This window comes from Callospermophilus lateralis, chromosome 3 (assembly GCF_048772815.1).
Source record: "Callospermophilus lateralis isolate mCalLat2 chromosome 3, mCalLat2.hap1, whole genome shotgun sequence".
NCBI classification, from domain to species: domain Eukaryota; kingdom Metazoa; phylum Chordata; class Mammalia; order Rodentia; family Sciuridae; genus Callospermophilus; species Callospermophilus lateralis.
The window spans coordinates 33,810,695-33,833,252 of record NC_135307.1 but is presented as its reverse complement, the minus strand read 5'-3'; the positions used below and the strand labels follow the sequence as shown (position 1 = coordinate 33,833,252).

The window sequence follows — 22,558 nt, the reverse complement described above, 5'->3', positions numbered from 1 at the left end:
TAATTTATATTCTTTTACAGTATTTCTGGCCACGATGGAATCATATTTATCTTTTCCCTAACTTTTCTAGATTAATTTTCCTAATATCTAGGAAACAACTAGCTGTGCCTAATGGTTCCTCCCTGTTTTGGCAAACTCCAAAATTATGTTGAGCCATAATTTCTTCCAAGATTCTGAAATTTCCATAATATATTATTTTCTTATTGTCACTATGACAAATTACCACAAACTTAGTGGCTTAAAGCAACATATATTTATTATCTTACAGTTATATAGATCAAATGTACAAAATGGGTCCCGTGAAGCTTAAATCAAAGTGTTGATATGGCCACATTCTCCTGGAGCTCTAGAAAAGAAAATGACTTCTTCAATTTTCTAGCTTCTACATGCTACCTACCTTCTATCCATGTGGGTCCCCAACCAACAATATCATTACTCATACCTCTGCCCCTGTTATCCCATTTTCCTCTCCAACTCTACATTGGGCCTACCCAGCTATATTCCAGGAAAATATCTCCAACCACGTTCTGAAATCAATTCTGCTTTGCTGTGTAAAATAACTACTCAAAAGTCCTCCAACCTTAGGATACAGACATCTTTGGGAGGAAAATTATTCTACCTTCCATATATGAAGGTATTTTTAAATTATTCTACCTTCCATACGTGAAAATTATTCTACCTTTATACATGTCATTAACAAATCATTAACAAGTTCTTTCCTAATAATCAGAATTAAATTCTGTTCTTCATCATCTCCATTGTATTCTTGGCAATAAAATTGTCAGTGAGTCAAAATTTATTGAATTTTATATCTGGCAGGATAGTTTCAGCTACAAGAAACAGAAATCTCAATTCAAATTGAGGGGGATTCATTGACTCACAAAACTGGAGTACTCAGAGAAGAAGTAGGACTTTTGGAAAGGCTTAAAGTAATATATCTCAATGATTCCACTTATTGGCTTAGATCAATTACACCTATTACTGGAATGTGAAATTGGACCAATCAATTAATTCATCTTTCCCAAACTTCACGATGCAACACAACAGAGAGGAGTGGTTAGAAATTGGGAAAGCAACCAATGTTGCCCATGAATATTCATACTTAGCATTATAACACTTCTAATGGTTAATTTTGTCAATAGCAAACACCTTATAGTGTTTTATATCTTACAAAGACTTCCACATATACATAGTGCTATTACTTTCATTTTTCTTTAGTGAAACAGAGTCTTGCTGTTTCCTAGGCTGACCCTGAAATTATGATCCTCCCACCTCATCCTTCAGAGTAGGTAGGTTTATGCACCAGAGTGCCCTGGATTTTATTGTTTTGAACAGCTAAAAAGAGTATAGTTAAATCCCGTTTTATCTGGAAAGCCACTTGTAGCAGAATAAAATTTAACCCCTACCTCTCACTCTGCAAGAAACTCAACTCAAAGTGGATCAAGGACCCAGGCATTAAACCAGAGACCCTGAACATACTAGAAGAAAATGTAGGCCCAATACTCCATCAGGTTCACTTAGGAATTCACTTTCTCAATAAGACTCCTAAAGTGCAAGAAATAAAATCAAGAATTAATAAATAGAGCCAGGCGTGGTGGTGCATGCCTGTAATCCCAACGGCTCAGGAGGCTGAGGCAGGAGAATTATTGAGTTCAAAGCTAGCCTCAGCAATTTAGCAAGATCCTCAGGAACTTAATGAGACCCTGCCTAAGGTGAGGCAGAACATCAAGGTGGAAAGTGTATGGCAGAGGATAGTAGTTGGGAACATAGCACCAGGAAGCAGAGAGAAAGCAATGCTTGGGGACAAAATATGTACCCCAAAGGCATGCCCCCCAACAACCTACCTCCTTCAGCCATACCCTACCTGCCTACAATTACCACCCAGTTAATCCTTATCAGTGGTTTAACTCAATGATTAGGTTAAGACCCTCATAACCCAATCATTTCACCTCTAAGCTTTCTTCCATTATTTCACACATGAGCTTTCAGGAGACACCTCACATCTAAAGCACAACAGCTTGTAACAAAACCATAAATATACCTGACTGCACTTGTAACTTATAGCTAGAGTCTTTTATACATTCATACAATGTTTTTATTAAAATAGGCTTAATAATCCATTTTAGCCATCCAAATAATGTTTGAATTCTCATTTAAGTATTTAAAACAAATGACAGTCCCATTTTTATTGGAAATTTCTCTATTCTTCCTCCTTCTCAAACAAGAAATGGTTCCAGGAGCCTCAAGTTTTATTTTCTTCAGTCATTACATTTCCACAACAGTATAATTCCTATTCCACATGAGAGTGCTCTCATAGGAGATGGCTAATTGGTTTGTCTCCATCTGAAATCCTTCTTTCCCAATTAGAAGCAACATTTTGTGAGATACAGGGTCTTACCATGCTTCCCAAACTGGCCTCAAACTCCTAGGCTCAACCAATCAGACTCCTTAGTGGCTGGGATTACAAGTGTGCACCATGCACCCAGCTACAGCTGCATATTCTTGTTTAAGCACTAAGACTAGTTCAAAAACATCTACAGAAAGATTTGTTTCCAATTGTATGGGCTTACCAATACTTTTTTCCTTTTCTGTTCATGAGTAGTTTTTATCAGCACTAGAATGCTGGCAAATACAAGAGAATCATGCAAGGTCAGCTACTAATTTTAGTCTTTCCCTTGATCCAATAGTCAATGCACATCACCTTGTCTATAAACTGGATTGGCAGTGAACAAGATTTAGTTAATTTATTTCTAAGGTTTACATGAAACTTTATAATTCCCCACACTGTACAGACTCTTCAAATAACAAAAGTTCCTCAAACTCAAATTCCTCAATATTTTAGGAATGTTTCCTAAAGTGCTTCTTAGGCATGAACTACCACTGAGTGACATCATCCTGGGATGACTGGGAAGGTGGAATATAGAGAGGGAAAAAGCCTAAAGGGCCCCTTGAGCATCTCCAAATGGACTTTATGCAAATGTCCTAGTAATGGGCTATAAATATGTCCTGGTTATGTTATTAATTCTCAGAATGAATAGATCCGTATCATTCCCAAAGAGTTATGGATGGTCCAAAATATGACCAAAATGTTGAATCTCTTTTTGTTCAATTTTGGAAATTCTAACTTACTGTTCTAATAATGAGGCCTGTATTCCATTGAACTGTTATCAAAGGACTCTGTAAATCCTTGCTGCCCACAGTCTGGCTGGGCACAATTCAGGAGCCACTTGTCAAAAGAAACTAACTTTATTTTTAGAACCACACACGCCAAACAAAACAGCTCCTCAGGAAAAAACCCTCAGAGCCCAACTGCCACCACTGGCTTCCCACAAGCCACTCCCACACCCACCAGCCTCTTCACCTCCCACAATCCTCCTGCTCTTGAGGCCAATTGGCTGGGTCGCATGGGCGGAGCCAAAAAAGTCCCCCAATGAGCAGCTCTGTGGTCTGAAAGGGCAGGGAAACAGCCCAATGAGCATCACTGCAGAGGAGCCAATCAGCTAGATGTTGCTGGGGCCGCTGTGAGCCAATCATCAGCCGGCAGTCTGGAAGTTTGCTGGCAGCTGGAAGTTTACTGGGGCCCCTTCGGCTGTGGCTCTCAACACCTTGCCTTTTTCTCAAAACTCTGCTATCCTTACCTTCTATAAACACCAGGAATAGTAAAGAGAGACTGAAGGTGGAGCAACACACCTCAAATCCCAGCAACTCGGGAGGCTGAGGCAGGAGCATTGCAAATTCAAAACCAGTCTCAGCAACTTAGCTAAACCCTAAGCAACTTAGCAAGAACTCTCTCAAAAATTAAAAATAAATAAATAAATTTAATTTAAAATTTTAAAAAAAAGAAAGGGCTGGGGATGTGGCTCAGTGGTTAAGTGCCCTGGGTTCAATCCCTGGTATAAAAAAAAAAAAGGAGGGGAGGAAAAAAAAGAAAAGAAAAAGCAAATGAACTTCTAAAACTAAATTTAGAATAGTTTTTAGCTGGGCATGATGGCATCCCAGCAACTTGGGAGCCTGAAGCAAGAGGATAACAAGTTCAAGATTGGCCTCCACAACTTAGCAAGACCCTGTCTCAAAATAAAAAATATGAAGGATTTGGAGATCAGCAAGCAGTTGAGCATCCCTGGATTCAATCCCCAGTACCTGAGAAGGAAATCAGACTTCTATCAGCCTTAATGGCAATGAAATCTGCCTTCTTGAGGACCCACGTGTCATCTCAAGAGCCAATAACAGGCTACCCTACTTCTACACCTAGATTTTACTATATATTTTACCAACTAATGTGAGTAAATATCATAAGACTTGAGTGAGATCTCCAGCTCTATCACCAACAAGTTCAAGCTGCATTTCCAAACACCAACTGTGTGATCTGAAATCTGGAGATTATAGTTTCCTTAAAAAAAAAAAATACATCAGGAAAAAAAAAAACTGCCCTTGAGTCCCAACAAAAAGAAACCTTTCAGGGACTGTTAACAACTGACACAGCATTAAAATTTCAAGGTATTGATCCCCAGAGTCATGCTTCCTAAATAAATAAATTTTAAATATCACCAGTTTCTTAAGCCCTGGAAATTTGTCCAGTTGGGAGACTTTAAGTTGAGAATTCCTAAAAATTCTCCAGAATCTGATAGAAGTAGATAGCTATCACCCAAGACAACAAAACAAGATTAATTTTCTCATTCTTTGTCCTTTTTCTTTCTTTTTAATCTGCCACTAAACTTGTCTATTATTATATTCTAATCTTCCTTATTAGCCAACTAAAAAGTTTATATGTATGATGTTCCTGGCTTCATCCTGTCAATTTTGACTTCCTTTGGTTTTCTACAACTTAAAAGAAAAGCACATTTTTCACATGTGTTTTGTTTGTTTGTTTATTTTGTTCTTTGAGACTCTGCTACTATTCTTATTCTTCTAATTGTCAATTGTGTAATCTTCCTCCAAATACTGCGGACAAAAAGTAGCTGTTTCTTTAGATAGTTCAGACAGTGATTTTTTTCTACATGTCTGACCCAGAACTTAAGTTCTTTCTCACATAATTAATCCCAAATTTCAGTTTAAAATTGGATTTAAAGCTGGGGATGTGACTCAGTGATAGACACCTACCTAACATGCATGAGGCCCTGGGTTCCATCCCCAGCACCACAAAAAAACAGAAAGTGAGAGAGAAAAAGATATTTTTAGCAGCACTATATCAATAAAATGCTTCTTCTGAGGTCATTATAATCCTAACAACAAAACCCAGCCCATCAGAAATGGAAACTAATATTAGTGTTATCTTTGCTACTGTACTCTTGTGTTCTTTACAGAATATCCACACTGCTTTTCAGGAAGTATTTAACTCACTTTAAAAAATCTTGCCGGGCACAGTGGCAGACACCTGTAATCCCCTCGGCTCAGGAAGCTGAGGCAGGAGGATCATGAGTTCAAAGCCAGCCTTAGAAAAAGCAAGGCACTAAGCAACTCAGTCAGATCCTGTCTCTAAATGAAATACAAACTAGGCCTGGGGATGTGGCTCAGTGGTTGAGTGCCCCTGAGTTCAATCCCTGGTACCAACACCACCCCCAAAACAAAAAACAAACTTTCTACATTAAAATGGAACCAAGGGTTGTCTCGTGTTGAGTTAGGTGACACACTCCTTGTACAATTTGTGCTCTCACTGTTGGTGGAAACACAGTCGGGGCTCTGGAATCCCCAACAGCAGTTTCAATTTATGTTCTTCATCACAGATAAGCATATAACTCTGAGTTTCCTCTGAGCTATGAAATGGAAAATATATGCTTTATTAAACACTTCTTGATGCACCTATAAAAATACTGCAGACTCAGTAAGACAGTTAGTTACTAAAAGAAAAGGCTTCCTGGCTCTCTACAAAGATCAGCTGGTCTTTGGTTTATGTTTTTATTTCCTGAGTTTGATCACTTAAGCTCCTGTCCTTAAGATTTGTTATAAGAACTTATTACCATTTTGTTCCTGTTTATTTCTTGTGTTGCAGTTAACCAATGTATACCATTCATATTGTGTGTGTGTGTGTGTGTGTGTGTGTGTGTGAGAGAGTGTTACTAGGGATTGAAATCTGTCATGGCAAAGGATTAAATAATGCATCATGCAACAAAAAGAGCAGAAGAGACTAATCCTGGTCCCATGGCAAACAACGTTCTCTGAACAACCTTCTGATTGAAAAATTTTGACACCAATAACTATATAGATGACACAGATTAATGTCTTGTTGCCTTACGTTGGTTTCAGCTAAAAGGGAAGAAAAAAACTGTGAAAGAAAATCAGCCCTTGATAACTAGAAAACAGATTTGTCAAAACTAGAAAATAAACCTGGCTCTATCACAGAGGACTTGGGATGTCTAGAAGTTGGTCCAGAATTCATTGTTAGGCTATGATGAGTTCCCACAAAACAACCTAACCTCTCAGAACCCTGACATCTGTCAGGTCCACCCTATGCCATATGCAGCAGAAGAAAACAAGACTGTCCCGTAGCCACATCTGAACACAGATTAAAACCATATCCAAACCATAGCAGTCAGACACTCCCCTGTCTTGGCTTTTTGAGTGATTGTTTCTTTTTTACCAATTAAAATTTTCATCTTCTCTGCTCTTCCTGCCTTCTAGATGAAAGTTATCAAGATATGCAATTATTTAGAATTATCCCCACTTCCTTACAGCATTTATTCCAGAGGGGGAAAAAAAAAACTACTGCTTTGAATCCTTCCCATTACCACCCAACACAAGCCCCAATCCTATAATTCCTTTCTAAAATCCTCTGCTTACTGAGCCTTCCGTGTTATGTTGAGCCACAGACAAGTCAAGATGGCACCTGGCACTTTGCCAAGAGGAGTTATTTGAGAAGTAACGCCAGCGAGCCATTAAGATGATAGAGATTCCTTAATGACTGATTGCTGTGTCTAGATTATGTCAATTAAGTTAAGCTGTGTGTAATAATTAAGATGAGGAGGATTCCTTATTGGTTGACTGCTGTATCTAGTTTATGTTAATTAAGTTAAGCTGTGTGTAATTAGTTGGGTATATATACTTCTCTGTCCCATAATAAAGCGGCTCCCGCTGTATCAACCTTCACAAGTTCCTTGTCACTACCCCCCCCCCCGGCCCCCCGCCGCCCCCGATTATTTTGCCCAGCCAGACTGCGGCAATGTTAGCCATGAAGTGATGTAATTGGAAGGAGTACATGGACCCAGCTCAGTTTGGCTGCAGGTTTGTTTCTGGTGGTCATTGGCTGGAGGCCATTGACCACAGAATTAGATGGGGAAATTGTCCTTTTTGGGCAGCCCAGTCAAAAAGTTCTTTCTTAAGATGTTTTACCGGAAGTCTGAAAGTAAAACAGAGATAAGGTGGAAAAGTATTCTAGACAAACGGAATATCCTGTGCAGGCCCATGAGACAAGAGATGTGTGTCAGACACGCTAGGGAAGGCACATGGCCCATTGAGTGAGCAAGAAAATACAGCTTGTCATGGTGGTGCCTGCCTGTAATAGCAGGGACTTAGGAGGCTGTGGCAGGAGGGTACATTCAAAGCCAGCCTCAGCAACTTAGCAAGACCCTGTCTCAAAATAAAACATAAAAAGGAACAGGGATGGGGCTCAGTAGTTGGGTGCCCCTGGATTAAACCCCTGGTACCAAAAGGGAGAGTGGACAGAGGAAAGTGATGACTTATAAGAGAAAATATATATAATTTTATGTAGATAATAATAAATAGGATCTTGTAGAACTTGGTAAAGAACTTCTATTTTGATTGCGATAGAGAGGTATTTGGGCAAAGGAGAGAAGCACTTCTAAATAATGAATGAATCTGGAAGGAAAGATGGTGGAATGAGATGGACATCATTACCCCAAGTACATGTATGAAGACGTAAATGATGACTCTACTTTGTGAACAACCAGAGACGTGAAAAATTGTGCTCTATATGTGTAATATGGATTGAAATGCACTCTGCTGTCATATATAACAAATTAGAATAAATAAATACATTTTAAAAAAATAATGAATCTGGTTGTTGAAAGTAAAATGGGCTGAGGGGGCAAGAATTGAAACCCATATAGATTAAGAGGCTATTGCAGAAGTCAGAGAGAGAAGATGCTGAGAAGTTGTGAGATTCACAATATGTTGTGAAGGCAGAGTCATTTTCTTTTACAGATACATGGTTGCATGTGGGATATGAAAAGAAGAGAGGAAACAGGATAGACTTGAAGTTTCTTGCTTAGCATTTGGGGGAATGGTAATGCTGAATTACTAAAATGGGTAAGATAATAAAAGCACTTTTAGGGATAGAATAAATGATGGATTTGGCATCAGAAAACTCAATTTAAGCCCTGGTTCAGGTACTCACCTGACATGTAAACTCTGTGAAAATGACTTAACAGCAAGTCCAATTTTTTCATAATGCTCCCTACCTCACAGAAATATTGTGAAAATCACATAAAATAGTGTGAAAGGGCTTTGCAAACTCTAAAGTGCAATGCATGTGTAAACCATTGCACTCACTTATTCTATGCAGGAACTGAGAACACACAATTTGGAACATGAGGGTCTTCCAGGAAGGAGAAGCCTGAGTGAAATCTAAGTGGCAGTCTAATGTACAGTTAGGGGAAGTAACAGACCAGGGAGAGAGGCCACCAATAGGCAAGGAAAAGCATAGAAACTATAACTTAAAAAGATCAAAGACTAATTTCTCAACCTTGTTTTTACCAGTGACAGTGATAATAGTAATCGCCCTGTAATCAATTGAACATTGTTTTCTGTGTTGCTCTCAGGATATCAGGACTATGATAAAGTATCTCTTACTAATTCTCTGTACTTATTTCTATAATGAGTACAGAGAATTAGTAAAGACAGCCTATCCCTCTTCCTAAAATTTACCCTGATTTCCAAAGCTGTTATAGTAACAATACAAGTCCCACATTGGCCACAGAGCAGTACATGTAAGTTCTGGAAGTTCTGTGTTTTTCAATGCAACCAAATCTGCCCTCTGATCAATGATAATGAATTCAACAAGAAAACTAAGTAAAAAGAGCCCAAGCCATGATGGCTTGGGAATCAGCATTTTCTGGAATTTCTAAGAATGTTCCTTCTATTACCACCTTCTACACCCTATGGCATGGAGAGGTGGCTATAGGGCTATTTCTTGCTCCATTTCCTTTATCTAAGCTATCCTAACCATCCCACTAAACTATTCCTTCTTGAAATTCAAACCCAAAGTATAATCAGATATCATCTCACTCTAATAAGAGGGATTACTATCAAAAAGATTATAAGACTCCTGTCTCAAAACAAAGATGAATTCTGAAGCTGGGGAAATAGCTTAGTCATACAGTGCTTGTTTGGCATGCAAGAGGCCAGGGGTTTGATTTTTCCAGCACCACAGAAATAATGAATAAATAAGATTAAAGATGAAAAGCACTAGCAAGGATGTGAAGAAAAGGGAACGCTGCTGCACTATTGGTGGGGATATAATTAGTACAGTCATTATGGAAAACACTCTGAATGTTCCTCAAAGTTAAAAATAGATAACATATGATCCAGCAATTCCACTACTGGTACATTCCCGAAGGAAATTTTAATAATATGTCAAACAGACATCTACATTCCCATTATTTCACCACTATTCACCATAGTCAAGAGATGGAAAAAACCTAAGCTCTTTGAACTGATGAGTGAACTTAAAAAATAAAAATAAAAACCCATCATGGTGCATGTGTACAATGGAATAGTGCTTAGCCATTTAAAAAAAAAATTAAATCTGTTGTATGAGACAACATGGATGGAACTAGAGATCATTCTGTTAAGTAAAATAAGCCAGGCACAGAAAGACAAGTACTACATGATCTCACCCATACAGAAAGAATTTTTTAAAAGGTCACCTCACAGAAGTTGAGAGCAGAATGGTGGTAACCAGAATACAGGGAGAATGGGGGTGAAGAAGGGGGTGAGGTTGATCAGTGGGTATTAAGGTATGGTTAGATAGGAACAAGAAGTTCTGGTGGGCTCTTGCATAGCAGGGTGACTCTGGGTAATAATAATGTATTACATATTTTTAAATGCTAGAAGAAAGAATTTTTAATATTTTCACCATAAAGAAATGACAAGTGTTTGAGGTAGATATTTTAATCTGATTTAAACATTACACAATGTACACACATATCAAAACATCACATGAACTGGGAACAATGATGCCACCTGTAATCACAGCTACTCAGGAGGCTGAGGCAGAAGACGGCAAGTTCGAGGCCAGCCTGGGAAATTTTGCAAGACTCTGTCTCAAAAAAAATAAATAAGTAACAAGGGCTGGGGATGTGGAGTGCCACTGGGTTCAATACCCCATACCAAAAAAAAAAAAAAAAAAATTACATGGTACCCCTTAATCTAAATGGTTTTATGTTTTTTATGTATCTGTTAAAAATAAATTTAAATGTAAAAATCACAGAATAATCTTCAACTCTCCCCTTTGAACTCTTCATTCTGCAATTTTAATCACCAAGCTCATATAAAGAGAAAAAGCAAAAGGAAGATCTGGAGCAGAAAACTAAATTTTCACTGTTATCTAAAATAAAAAATAATTGAAGTCAGAAATTCTGACTGGTATTTGGCAATGGTTGTTGTTGTTGCTGTTGTTGTTGCTGTTTTGCTTTGCTTTTTGCTTAAATTGTGCTTAAATTATGTATTATATAGTTATGCTAACATATGTAAGATACTAAGTGCCAAATGCTTTGCAAAGATTTCAAGAGTTCTAAAAAATTTGAGCATTATTATTCATGCTTTATGGATGAAAAAACTGAGGACCAGAGACATTTAGTAACTTCCCTAAGTTCACACATATCTAGGATATTGGAATTTACACCCAGACAATCTGGTTCTAAAATCAAATCACGTAACCTCTCTGTCAGAAAGCTAACTAAAATTTCGTGGGGGGTGGGGGGGAGCTGGTGTGTAGGAGGCTGGGGTTGTGACTCAGCAGTAGAACACTAGCCTAGCATGTGTGAGGCCCTGGATTCGATCCTCAGCACCACATAAAAATAAATTTTAAAAAAGGTGCAATACCTTTGTGTCCAACTACAACTAAAAATTAAATATTTTTTTTCCAAATATTTTTAATTCAACTCCATGTAACAGAATAATTTTCTTAAACATGTTGTGGGCATATATATGCATAATTACAAAAAGGGGAAAACAGAAGACAAACTAATGTATTTAAGTCTCTTTCCTTGGAAAAAGTAAGTCAAAAGAATACCATAAAAAGTCTGAATTTATTCTTCAAAAAACATCCATAATTTAGAAAATATAACATGGGCCTAAACATGAACGTGCGCCTGAGGAAATTCCGGATCGGAGAGCCTAAACATGGATGCCTGAAGCGCTTCTGGATCCAGGGGCTTAAACATGGACCTGCGCCTGCGCCTGAGGAACTTCTGGATTCTGCAGCCTAAACATGGACGCCTAAGGCACTTCCAGATCCAGGGACCCAAAGATGGACGTGCACCTGAGGAACTTCCGGATCCTGGGGCCTAAACATGGACACCTGAAGCACTTCCGGATCCTAGAGCCTAAACATGGACATGCACCTGAGGCACTTCCAGATGCTACGGCCTAAACATGGATGTGTGCCCGGAACTTCCGGATCCAGGGCCTAAACATGGATGTGCACCTTTGGAACTTCCGGATCCAGGGCCTAAACATGGATGTGCACCTTTGGAACTTCCGGATCTGGGGGCCTAAATATGGATGTCCGAGGAACTTCCAGATCCAAGGGCCTAAACATGGATGTGTCCCTGGAACTTCTGGGTCCTTGTGCATATAAAGGGCAGGGCGTGACTCTCAGAAGGGTCGTGGCCGATGAAGGGGAGCCAAGTATGGGGCCTGTTGGGAGGCAGACTGAGCTGTAGCACCCTGACCATGAATGTGACGGTGGCCTCACTTCCCAGCCTTCCCCTGGGTTTCACTTCCTCCCCTTCCAGGCAGTGCCGGGGGAGGAAGTGAGACCAGGCGCAGGGGCCAGGCCCTGAGGAGGGACACCGTCTTTCTCCTCGCTTAGCCAGGTGCCGGGCCTGGTTGGGGACGGGGATGTCTTGTGACACTGGCTGCCTCCTACATCCCTGCTCCAGGACCTCAGGGACCACAGGCGGGGACAGTCGTTGATTCTCCCCTGGCTGCTGACCCTCAGCCCCAGAGTTTGCCCAGGGAGATCTCCGTCTCCCAGAGGGTCAGGGGGCCCCTGGGACTTGCTGCTCCTTACTCACCGTCATGCTGAGCGAGAACAGGTCAGGACACCAGACACTACTGAGAGTGACATCTCCTAGATGGGCGCCTAGGGACTTTGCCTCTGTCCCCAGGCCTCGGACACTGGATAATCCCCCCCAGAGACAGAAAATAACCCCACACTGCCCAAGACTTATTTTTAAGCTTTGGATTCTGAAATTTTCCTGCTGCCACCTTCTTTGTGAAGCCAGTTTTTCAACAGAGACAATATTCCAGGGGAAAAATAAAACAAAACATGGAGTCAATCAAACCAAGCTGACACATCTGGTCCTCCAAGAGAAATATGGATTGGAGGGAGAACAACCATTCTCAACTGGCGAAATAGTGAAGTTCCCTTGTCCTTATTTTGTGTAAGAAAAATAAATAATATGATATTTACTCATCAAATTATTTTTGATGAGTGCTTGGATCATAGGAAAACTGATTCTGTTTTATGGAATGAAGTGTTACCTGATTTTAAAATTAAAAATGAAGCCAATTAGGATTGTTTAATTACATTGTCATAATTCTGTTCTTTGATAGCAGAAATAAATAAACCTTTTTTTTAAAAAAAAAATAACTTATATCCACCACACCAGTGACAATGTTTCAATGGATTTTACGAAAAACTACCTATCAAATATTTTAAAAATCCATTTTTTTAGAACTATCTTGTTAAAAATGTGATTTTCATTTTGTAATGAAGAAATCACCACAGTACATTTGTTATTATCCTTCTTATTTACAATTATGATGAAGATTGAAGTCTTGAGCATTGAACTGCTTTCTAAAATAAACCAAATGTAAGCTTTTGAAAGTAAACATTGGGAAAATATATAAATTTGAAAAATCTGAAGGGTCGTATACATATGTAAGAAAAAATACAATCCCAACCTAAAGATATTTTGCAATTAAAATTGTATTTCTTCATCCCTTTTTAATACTTACAAACTAAGTTATAATTTAAAAACAAAATTTTTTCACAATATACACACCAAGTATCATTACATATTATTTGATCATCCATTTTATTATGTTGTTAAATAACTTACTACACACAATTTAAATTTGTTCATATTAATAAAGTTACACCATCATATTTTTTGTGTGCTTGATGCACATTTGTCTTATTTCCAATTTTCTTAGGTCACAAAAATACCTTGAGATGAACTCTGAAAATTTATTAATAACAAGTCCCAGCATTGAAATTCCTTGGTCAAACAGGATGAGGAATATTAGTTATCAATGCTCAACTGTATTCCTGAAAGTTTCAACATTTTCCAACTAGAACCAGCAGGGTAGAAACTACCTCTTTGCAAAGCATGCTCAAAGCAGATTTGTCACCTGCCAGCTCTTCCCTATGAGAAATTTCAGATTTATTAGGTTGAGTAGGAGGAATGGACGGATCATAACAGATGCTTTAATTTCTAACGGTGAATAAAGTTCAAGAGTTAAGTTAGGCTGGTTCCAGGAATGGAAAAAGCACAACTCCTTTGCACTCTGGGAAAAGTAAAGTAGGGATTGGAGCTTTCCAGACATGTATTCAGTCATTATTATATCAAAATGCAAAAAAGTCATTTGGATTTTGTTTGTTCAAAGTATGCTTTGTTAAAACTGCAGATTGCCTTTCCAATAAGTGGGTGTTACAATAATATGTGAGAATGATTACTGAACAATTCAATACCTGATTACAAAGAAAGAAAAATACAGCTGTAAAAAAAGTAAAAATATTAAAGAAACTACACAACTAAATAATACAATCAACAATTTACACTGAATAGAAATATATGGAACATTTCATCCATCAACAAGTAAATCTACTTTCTTAACAACAATAAAGTTCAAAGAGATAAAACCACATTATAGTGTCAAACAGAAGTATTCACTTCAAAGGAATTAAAGAACATTCATATTCTCTGTAATATAATCAAATTGATATACTTCTAAGAAGTTTAGTGCATGTGATAGTCTTGAACACTTTCTCTTCTGCAAATGGAACTTTCAGTAGCAAATCAGCTGTCAAAGATGCTGATTATAATTATGTCTTTATGATAACTTTCCATTGCTTAATATGACCTAGTCAGAAAATTGTTTTGAGTTACATAAAGAAGTCAAACCAACAACTAAAAAATAAGTGTTTTTTAAAAAATAAACTCTCATCTCCATTACCCTTCTCTCATCTCTGTTTTTATATGAACTAAATAAGAAAACATGAAAGCACATTACGTAATAATTAGCACTTAATAGGTAATCACTAAATAGCAGTTCAGTTAATCATATGTGTGTGTGTGTGTGTGTGTGTACCTCCTAAAGATTTAGGTGCTTAAGTCCTGCATTTTTATTAAATTCTCTTAGTTACTGCAAAGACTGTTACGTCAGTCCCCATAGAATTAACTTTTCTACCTACTAAACAGGGCAAGCTGATGTCATTGCTGAAAAGCTTCCATGTGCATAAAGCTATATAATTCAGGTAGAAAACACCAGCACTATAGCTGCCAATCCCAGCTGCCTTCTTTCTCTATGATTCCATTTCAGTAATTTAAGGTAGAATATTCCATCTAAAAACAACAATACAAAACTTGACAGCTAACAAGTATGCTAAAGTGGAAGGAAGATGCTCCAGCAACACTGGTTTTCTGAATAACTAGTTAAGGTTCTGTTTTAGAAGCTCCCTGATAAACTAGCATGGCCTCCAGAAATGGGTGATTATGTCTTTTAATCCTATACCACATCCTCAACTGGAAACCAATCCTATAACATCTTCCTGCAGAGCAATATGCCTCTATGTATTGAAAGCAAAATATGAGACCATAGGAACAAAGGCGTGATTCTTTTCATCTCTGAAAAATCCTGAAATCGTACCTCTCACCAGGAAATATCACCCAGTATATCTGCTGTGACTTGTCACCAACTGTGAACAAGACCCAAAGGAACTTCAAGAGAGCTCACCTTCTTTATGGAAAAATCAAGGTAAATGAGGTTATTTGACTTGTCCAACTCTATATAGATTATTATTTCCACTGGAAGATGATACTCTTGGTATTGACACTACAGGACTAACAATTCAGTCATTTTCAGTACAGAAAGCATCAGAAACCACTCAGGGTGAGTTTTATAAGCATTTTAGTTCTATTCTAGTTTTGCTCTTAATAATTTCCCCCCTTCTCCTGAAATGTATGTAGTTTGTGCACCATATTCTTGACATAAACTAACACCAAATTTCTACTGCAGTCAAATATAGCTCCATTTTTCAAAGTGTTTTTTTCCTGTGGTTCCACAAAAAAATAGGAAAAAAATGCTGATGGTAGAAAAAGTTTTAAATGCTTACCCATCTCCTATGAGGAGGAGATAGAAGTCTTTATTGCACACTTAGTTCTCAGTCCACACACACACATTTCTGCCTGTATAGCAGAAATTTCTCATGTTGAATTTAAAATACACCTCTGGCTCCATTCCTGTTCAGGATTCTCCTTTTCGATTTTGCAACCAGGAAAACACATAAATCTTTTAACACTTAAAATAGTTTTGGTTTTTTGTTTGTTTGTTGTTGTTTGGAGAAAAAGCTTTAAATTCATGCTCTAAGAAAAGTTTCTAAATAGTAAAATTAATCCATAACTGTATTAAGATGTTACGGTAAGTATTAATCAAAGCATCAGACCCATTTAATGTTTAAGTGTTAATTGAAAGACTTCTCCTGCCCCCAAACAAAAACATATCACAGATCTACCTTGCTAGCTCCTTGCTTTGACACTATCATTTTGTCCTCTGATATAAACAGCAAAAGGAGCCATTAACTGCAGGAGACCTGCCTGGTGAGATACAGGAAATACTTGAGAAGAAGAGAGAGCTAGGAGCAGAAAAGAAGCTTTCTCTAGCCTTTTTTCCATGAGCAATGTGAGTTTATTGATTTGTCTGGCAGAGAGCCTGACCTCAAGGGCTGATACAAAGCACCTTGTTGATCTGTGATAGGCAGGAGGTAGCATAAGAGGGAGGGGCCCAAGGAACCACAAGAAACAGTCTCCAAGGGTGAGACACTCCTGGAAGGCTGTGTACCAAGGCAGGATGATGGGGCAAAACTCCCATAGAGCACACCCTCAAGCAGACTTGGGACACCTTGGAGAGGAAGAAGGTCACTAAGACATTTTGCATAACTCCCCAGTTCTGCCAACCACCACAGAATTTCAGATCCAAGTAGAGACAGAGTGAATAAAGCCTGGACCAGGAGTCTGGAGACCTAAGTTTAAGACCCACTTCCAATTGCCTTGCCTATCTGTGCCTCGTTTTCCCTATTTGTAAAAGGAAAAATATTAAAAATTATGGAACTCTCAAATATCTTTAAGAACTATAGGGTAAAGATGCCTTAATATCTCCTCTAGTCAAAATCCATCACTTAAATCTAAGCCCTGATATCTAAGCACAGACAACAGAATCAGAGTTTGAAAAAAGCTAGAGGTAATCTAGTCAAGACATACGCAAGCTAGCATCAAATCTCCAGCACCAAAAATAATTAATTAATTAAATAAAAACAGAAAGAAGGTAGGAAAGGGGGGAGGGAAAGGGGGAAACACAAAACAATTGACTATAAATTCTAGGTGGAGATAGAAACCATAGACACCCAAGAAATTCAGTAACTAAATGATTAATGCATATATGAAGTGTTATACTGACCTTTTTTATTTTTTATTTATCTTTTTTTTTTTTTTTACTTCTCAGCAGGAGTGTTCAACAAAGAGAATGGAAGAGGCTTTCCTACTCAATCAAACTTCTTTAGTGACATATTTTCGGCTTAGAGGTTTATCTGTAAATCAGAAGGTGCAGATGGCTGTGTTTTCCATATTTCTCGTTTTCTATGTCCTGACTCTGCTTGGGAACATCCTCATTGTCATCACTATCATCTATGACCGCCGGCTCCATACCCCCATGTATTTCTTCCTCAGCAATCTGTCCTTTATCGATGTCTGCCACTCCACTGTCACTGTGCCCAAGATGCTGAGAGACACCTGGTCAGAGGAGAAGCGCATCTCCTTTGATGCCTGTGTGACCCAGATGTTCTTCCTGCACCTCTTCGCCTGCACAGAGATCTTCCTCCTCACCGTCATGGCCTATGATCGGTATGTGGCCATCTGTAAACCCCTGCAGTACATGACAGTGATGAATTGGAAGGTATGTGTGCTGCTGGCTGTGGCCCTCTGGGCAGGAGGAACCATCCACTCCATATCCCTGACCTCCCTCACCATCAAGCTGCCCTACTGTGGTCCTGATGAGATTGACAACTTCTTCTGTGACGTGCCACAGGTGATCAAACTGGCCTGCACTGACACCCACATCATTGAGATCCTCATCGTCTCCAACAGTGGGCTGATCTCCGTGGTCTGTTTTGTGGTCCTTGTGGTGTCCTATGCAGTCATCCTGGTGAGTCTGCGGCAGCAGATCTCCGAGGGCAGGCGGAAGGCCCTGTCCACCTGTGCAGCCCACCTCACCGTGGTCACACTGTTCCTGGGACACTGCATCTTCATCTATTCCCGCCCTTCCACCAGTCTCCCAGAGGACAAAGTGGTATCTGTGTTTTTCACTGCTGTCACCCCTCTGCTAAACCCCATCATCTACACCCTTAGGAATGAAGACATGAAGAATGCCTTGAACAAGATAATGGGGAGGAAGGAGAGGAAAGAAAAATAATGAAAATGTCTAAGCCCTCAGAATGCCTGGTGCTCCAAGTCAAAGAAATGTCTGACAAAGAATGCATTATATACCATATTTATCAGACTATAGGACTTGTAAAATTATCCTCTGGCCCCATATCTAACAATCAACAATAGCGATGATTAGTAATACCTTCCATTTCCTGTAACTTGTTCTAGGCACTGTGCATTTACTTAATTCTCACAACAACCCTGTGAGGTAGGTATTGTGTTTATTTGTACACGACAAAACTAAAGCTCAAAGAGAGCAAATAGACTGCCCAAAGTCACCCAGCTAGGAAATACTGACTAGTTTTTACTGAGCACCTAATTCATGCTAGGTACTAGGTTTATACTCACAAATAAAACATACATATAGTCCCTCCTTCATGGAGTTTAGGGTGTGATGAAAATAGAAAATGAGAATGTTTCCTAGCTGAGTGGCTTTGAATTTGGGTTCAAAGACAGGATTTAAACCCCAGCGTATCAACACCAACTCAAGCCGTCTTCAGTACATCATGCTGACTGTCCCTGCTTTTCTGTTACAGTGATAACCAAGTTCTAAGCAAACCTTCAGAGTTCTGGGAAGCCCTTACCTACATCTTCACTTAAATACTTGCCTAAAAGCTTAGCAAAAACTGATGAATCAGACAAAGTAAGTCCACATGTGACTTTGGTGACAAAGAAGACTTTTAACCAATGAAATTACTGACACTCTCAAGAAGTTTTCAGTGAAACCTGCCATCAGAGCAATGAAATGTTTTATTATTTATTCATTTGGCAAATATTTACCAAGCACCTAATTTGTGCTAGGTACTAGGTTTATAGTAACAAACAAAACATACATACAGTCTTTCCATCCTATATCTAGTGAAATGAAAATATCAGTAAATACATCGTTAATTACAGACATTACAAATTCTGTATAAGAATAGAGCAGGAGGAATGGAAGTGACTAGAATGTTTTTAGACTGATTGGACAAGGAAGGCCTCGCTGGGTTAATTTAGGCTTAGATAAGAAAGATGAAAAGAACCAACCATGAGGAAAGAGAGGTGATGGACATTCCAACCAGAGGAAATGGCAGGTACAAAGACCCATGCTGGGAAAGCCCATGGCTTGTGCAGATGATGTAAGCAGAGAAATGGCAGGATGTGATTTACATCTTTTTTTTAATTTTTTAGTTGTAGATGGGCATAATACCTTTATTTTTTATTTTTATGTGGTTCCAGGGATGGAACCCAGTGCCTCACGCATACTAGGCAAGCGCTGTGCCACTGAGCCACAACCACGCCGTGATTTACATCTTATTAAAATCATTTTATTCATTTATCATTCAACAGAGCATTCATTACTACACCCTTAATAATCACCCAACATTGCTCTAAGAGTTAGAAAAAAATATCAACTTGAATGAGACATGTTCTATAAGCCAACACTTTAAATTTAGCTGTGGAGACCCACACTCAGAGTGACATGTGCTGAGTAGACAGGGGACACAAGGAATATGAAGAAGGAATTGAAGGCAGTGGTATCTCATATACATCCAATTTACAAAAAACCGTAACATGTTGGACACCAACCTTTCCTTCTGACTCTTTAAGAAAGTCACTCTGAAATTTAGCTGGGATTTCCTAGCCCACCAGTGAGGATATAATCCATAAACCTCTGGACCAAAAAAAAAAGCCTCCACTTTTTTATTTGTTTTAATTAGTTATACATGACAGTAGAATGCACTTTGGAACATCATACATAAATGGAGTATAATTTCTTGTTCTTCTGATTGTACATGATATAGAATCCCACAAACACTTAACAGAAGAAAAAATACAATTGATCAACAAATACATGAAAAAATGTACAACATCTCTAGCAATTAGAGAAATGCAAATCAAAACTGCTATAAGATTTCATCTTACTCCAGTCAGAACAGCAATCATCAAGAATACAAGCAACAGGGCTGGGATTGTGGCTCAGCGGTAGAGCACTTGCCTAGCACATATGAGGCTCTGGGTTTGATCCTCAGCACCACATAAAAATAAATAAAATAAAGGTATTGTGTCCAAATACAACTAAAAAATAAATATTAAAAAAAGAATACAAGCAACAATAAATTCTGGAGAGAATGGGGGGAAAGGTACACTCATACATTGCTAGTGGGCCTGCAAATTGGTGCAACCGTTATGGAAAGCAGTATGGAGATTCCTCAGAAATCTTGGAATGGAACCATCATTTGACCCAGCTATCCCACTCCTCTGTTTATACCCAAAGGACTTAAAACCAGCTTACTACAGTGACCACAGACTCCACTTTTAATGATACTTTTGCCAGAAAATGTGTTAAGGGAAGAAATTCAAGCTACACAAACCATTTCAGTTATCCAGAAGCCAGGAGGGGTTTTCAAATAACACAGGTTAACATATCTAGTGGGGAACAGAGCAGTCTCTTTCCCAAAGATAACTCTCTGGATAGTAAAAAACTGTTCATTGGTACTGGTTGGTGGAATAACTAAACCAAGTTAGAGAATTATGGAATTTGTATGAAATAAATGCTTTCTTATAGGAAGGTCAGGCAATAAGGAGAAATAGCTTTCTGAAGAACCCATATGGAACGGCTCTATGCAGGAATCAGCCACACAGAGGAACATATACAACATGATAGACAAAACAGTGCTTCCTGACACTCATTAAGGCTGTATCTGGTAACACTATGACAGAATGATCCTGTTGGCTTATTTTTTCATAGCAAACAAAATTTATAATACTATCCATTTTCAATCACAATAATTTTCACAACTCTCTGAGGAGGTAAAACTAAACATTTATTCTCCGTTTTTCAGAAAATAGTTTAAACTCAGAGATAATATTAAAATGTATTGAGTCACTCATTACATAAACAGAAAATAAAGAATAAAATGAAAATGTCTTGGCTCTGTAGTTGACTTACTTAAAGGAGAAAGGGAGGCCATTATTTATCAATATAAAAATTTGCTCAGCAACTTTTTATTCAACAGTTAAATTTCTCAGACTGCAACAATCTTCTGGTTATAGACTATAGTAACTAGTGTTTCCATAATACAAATAAAAAAAGCACTGAGAATTTATTTATGCATGAAAGATAATAATGCATACGAATACTTTTGCATATAGAAGTCCAGATGGCAAAGTATAATTAGATCATTTTTCTCAGTTTTCAACTTGGGTAAAGTAATAATATCTGAGCTTTATTGTATAATAGATAAATAAAACTAATGTGGGTTTATGTGAGAATCATAAGGGATTGACAATATTCTACACTTGTTTGTCAATTTGCAAGTAGTGATATTTAAATATTTCATGATCTTCTCCTGATTTGCCTTGAAAATTGCTACTGGCTCTTTTTCCACTTGAGCACTTTTGTCGTTTCAATCTTTCATTGACTTTTAGTTAAGGTTAGTGAGTCGGTCACTCTGTATTGTGTGTGCCTATGATGGACAGATGTTCACATTTTCTGGAGTCCTGTCCTCCATAATAAGCACCATTTATACAAGTGAACAGAATAACTGTAAAACAATGACCTGTTAGTTTGGATATTAAGTGTCCCCCAAATGATTCATGCGTGCTGAAGGCTTGGTTTACCCAGTGCGACGATGTTCAGGGGTAAGGATTTGAAAAGTGATTAGATTTTGAGGTCTCTGACCACATCAATGGATTAAGCCATTGAGAGATTTATAGTTGAATGGACTATTGGGAGGTGGTAGAAATCGTAGGAAGTAAAACCTAGATATAGAGTATGTCCTTGGGAGCATCTCCTTAGTGACCATATCTTGTCCCTAGTCCTTTCCTCTCTGTCTCTGCCTCTGCTTTCCTGGCTGCCACAGGATGAACAGTTTTCCTCTCCATCCCCTTCTGCCATCATATTCTTCTCCACCTCAGGCCCAAAACAATGGAGTTCAGCTGACCATGGACTGAAACCATGAGACAAAATAAATCTTTCTTCCTTTAAGTTGTTTGTGTCAGACATTTTATCACAGCAATGAAAACCTGATTGAAATATAATCCAAAGGCCTCCATTCATTCCAAATGCCTTTAAGAATAAGCTAAGGAATATCAGTTATAGTTTTAGTATCAGCATACTCTACTTCATTGCATCAGTTTCAATAAAGTTGATATTATAACTACTTTGTATAGTAGCCCTCTGACCATTTATAGAGGCCTCATTTATATTTCCTCCTACTTCCCTCAGTTACAGTATGTCATCCTCCTACCTAAGAAATTTTTCATGGAACCCTCTTCTGATGAATGCCCATTCATCCCAATGAGTGTAACTAGTAAATTTAGGAAATCAATAATTCTAAAATTATATAAGTCCATGTCCTACTCTTAACTATTTCCACCTGTATTTCTTTTCTAAGTAAACTTTAGAATATTACTGGAAATTTTACACAAAATATCTTGTAGGCTTTTTATGATAAGTACTATACACCAAATTTATAAGTTTATTGAAGAAGGTCCATTATATTAACAATATTTTTATGCCTATGCAAAAACATAAACATATTTCCATCTCTTCAAGTTTCTTTAGCATAGCTTTGTAGTTTTTTTCATAGAGGCACATATGCTTCCTGTATTGGGGGGGAAAAAGATCT

The 22,558-nt window shown here is 38.2% G+C and overlaps 1 protein-coding gene across 1 annotated transcript; it reads left to right on the top strand.

Annotated features, from left to right (window-relative positions):
• Positions 1-16,986: 16,986 nt before the first annotated feature.
• On the top strand, positions 16,987-17,931 carry Or4e1 (olfactory receptor family 4 subfamily E member 1). Its single transcript, XM_076848152.2, has one exon. It carries the CDS (start codon positions 16,987-16,989, stop codon positions 17,929-17,931), a length of 945 nt encoding a protein of 314 aa, XP_076704267.1.
• Positions 17,932-22,558: the final 4,627 nt, after the last annotated feature.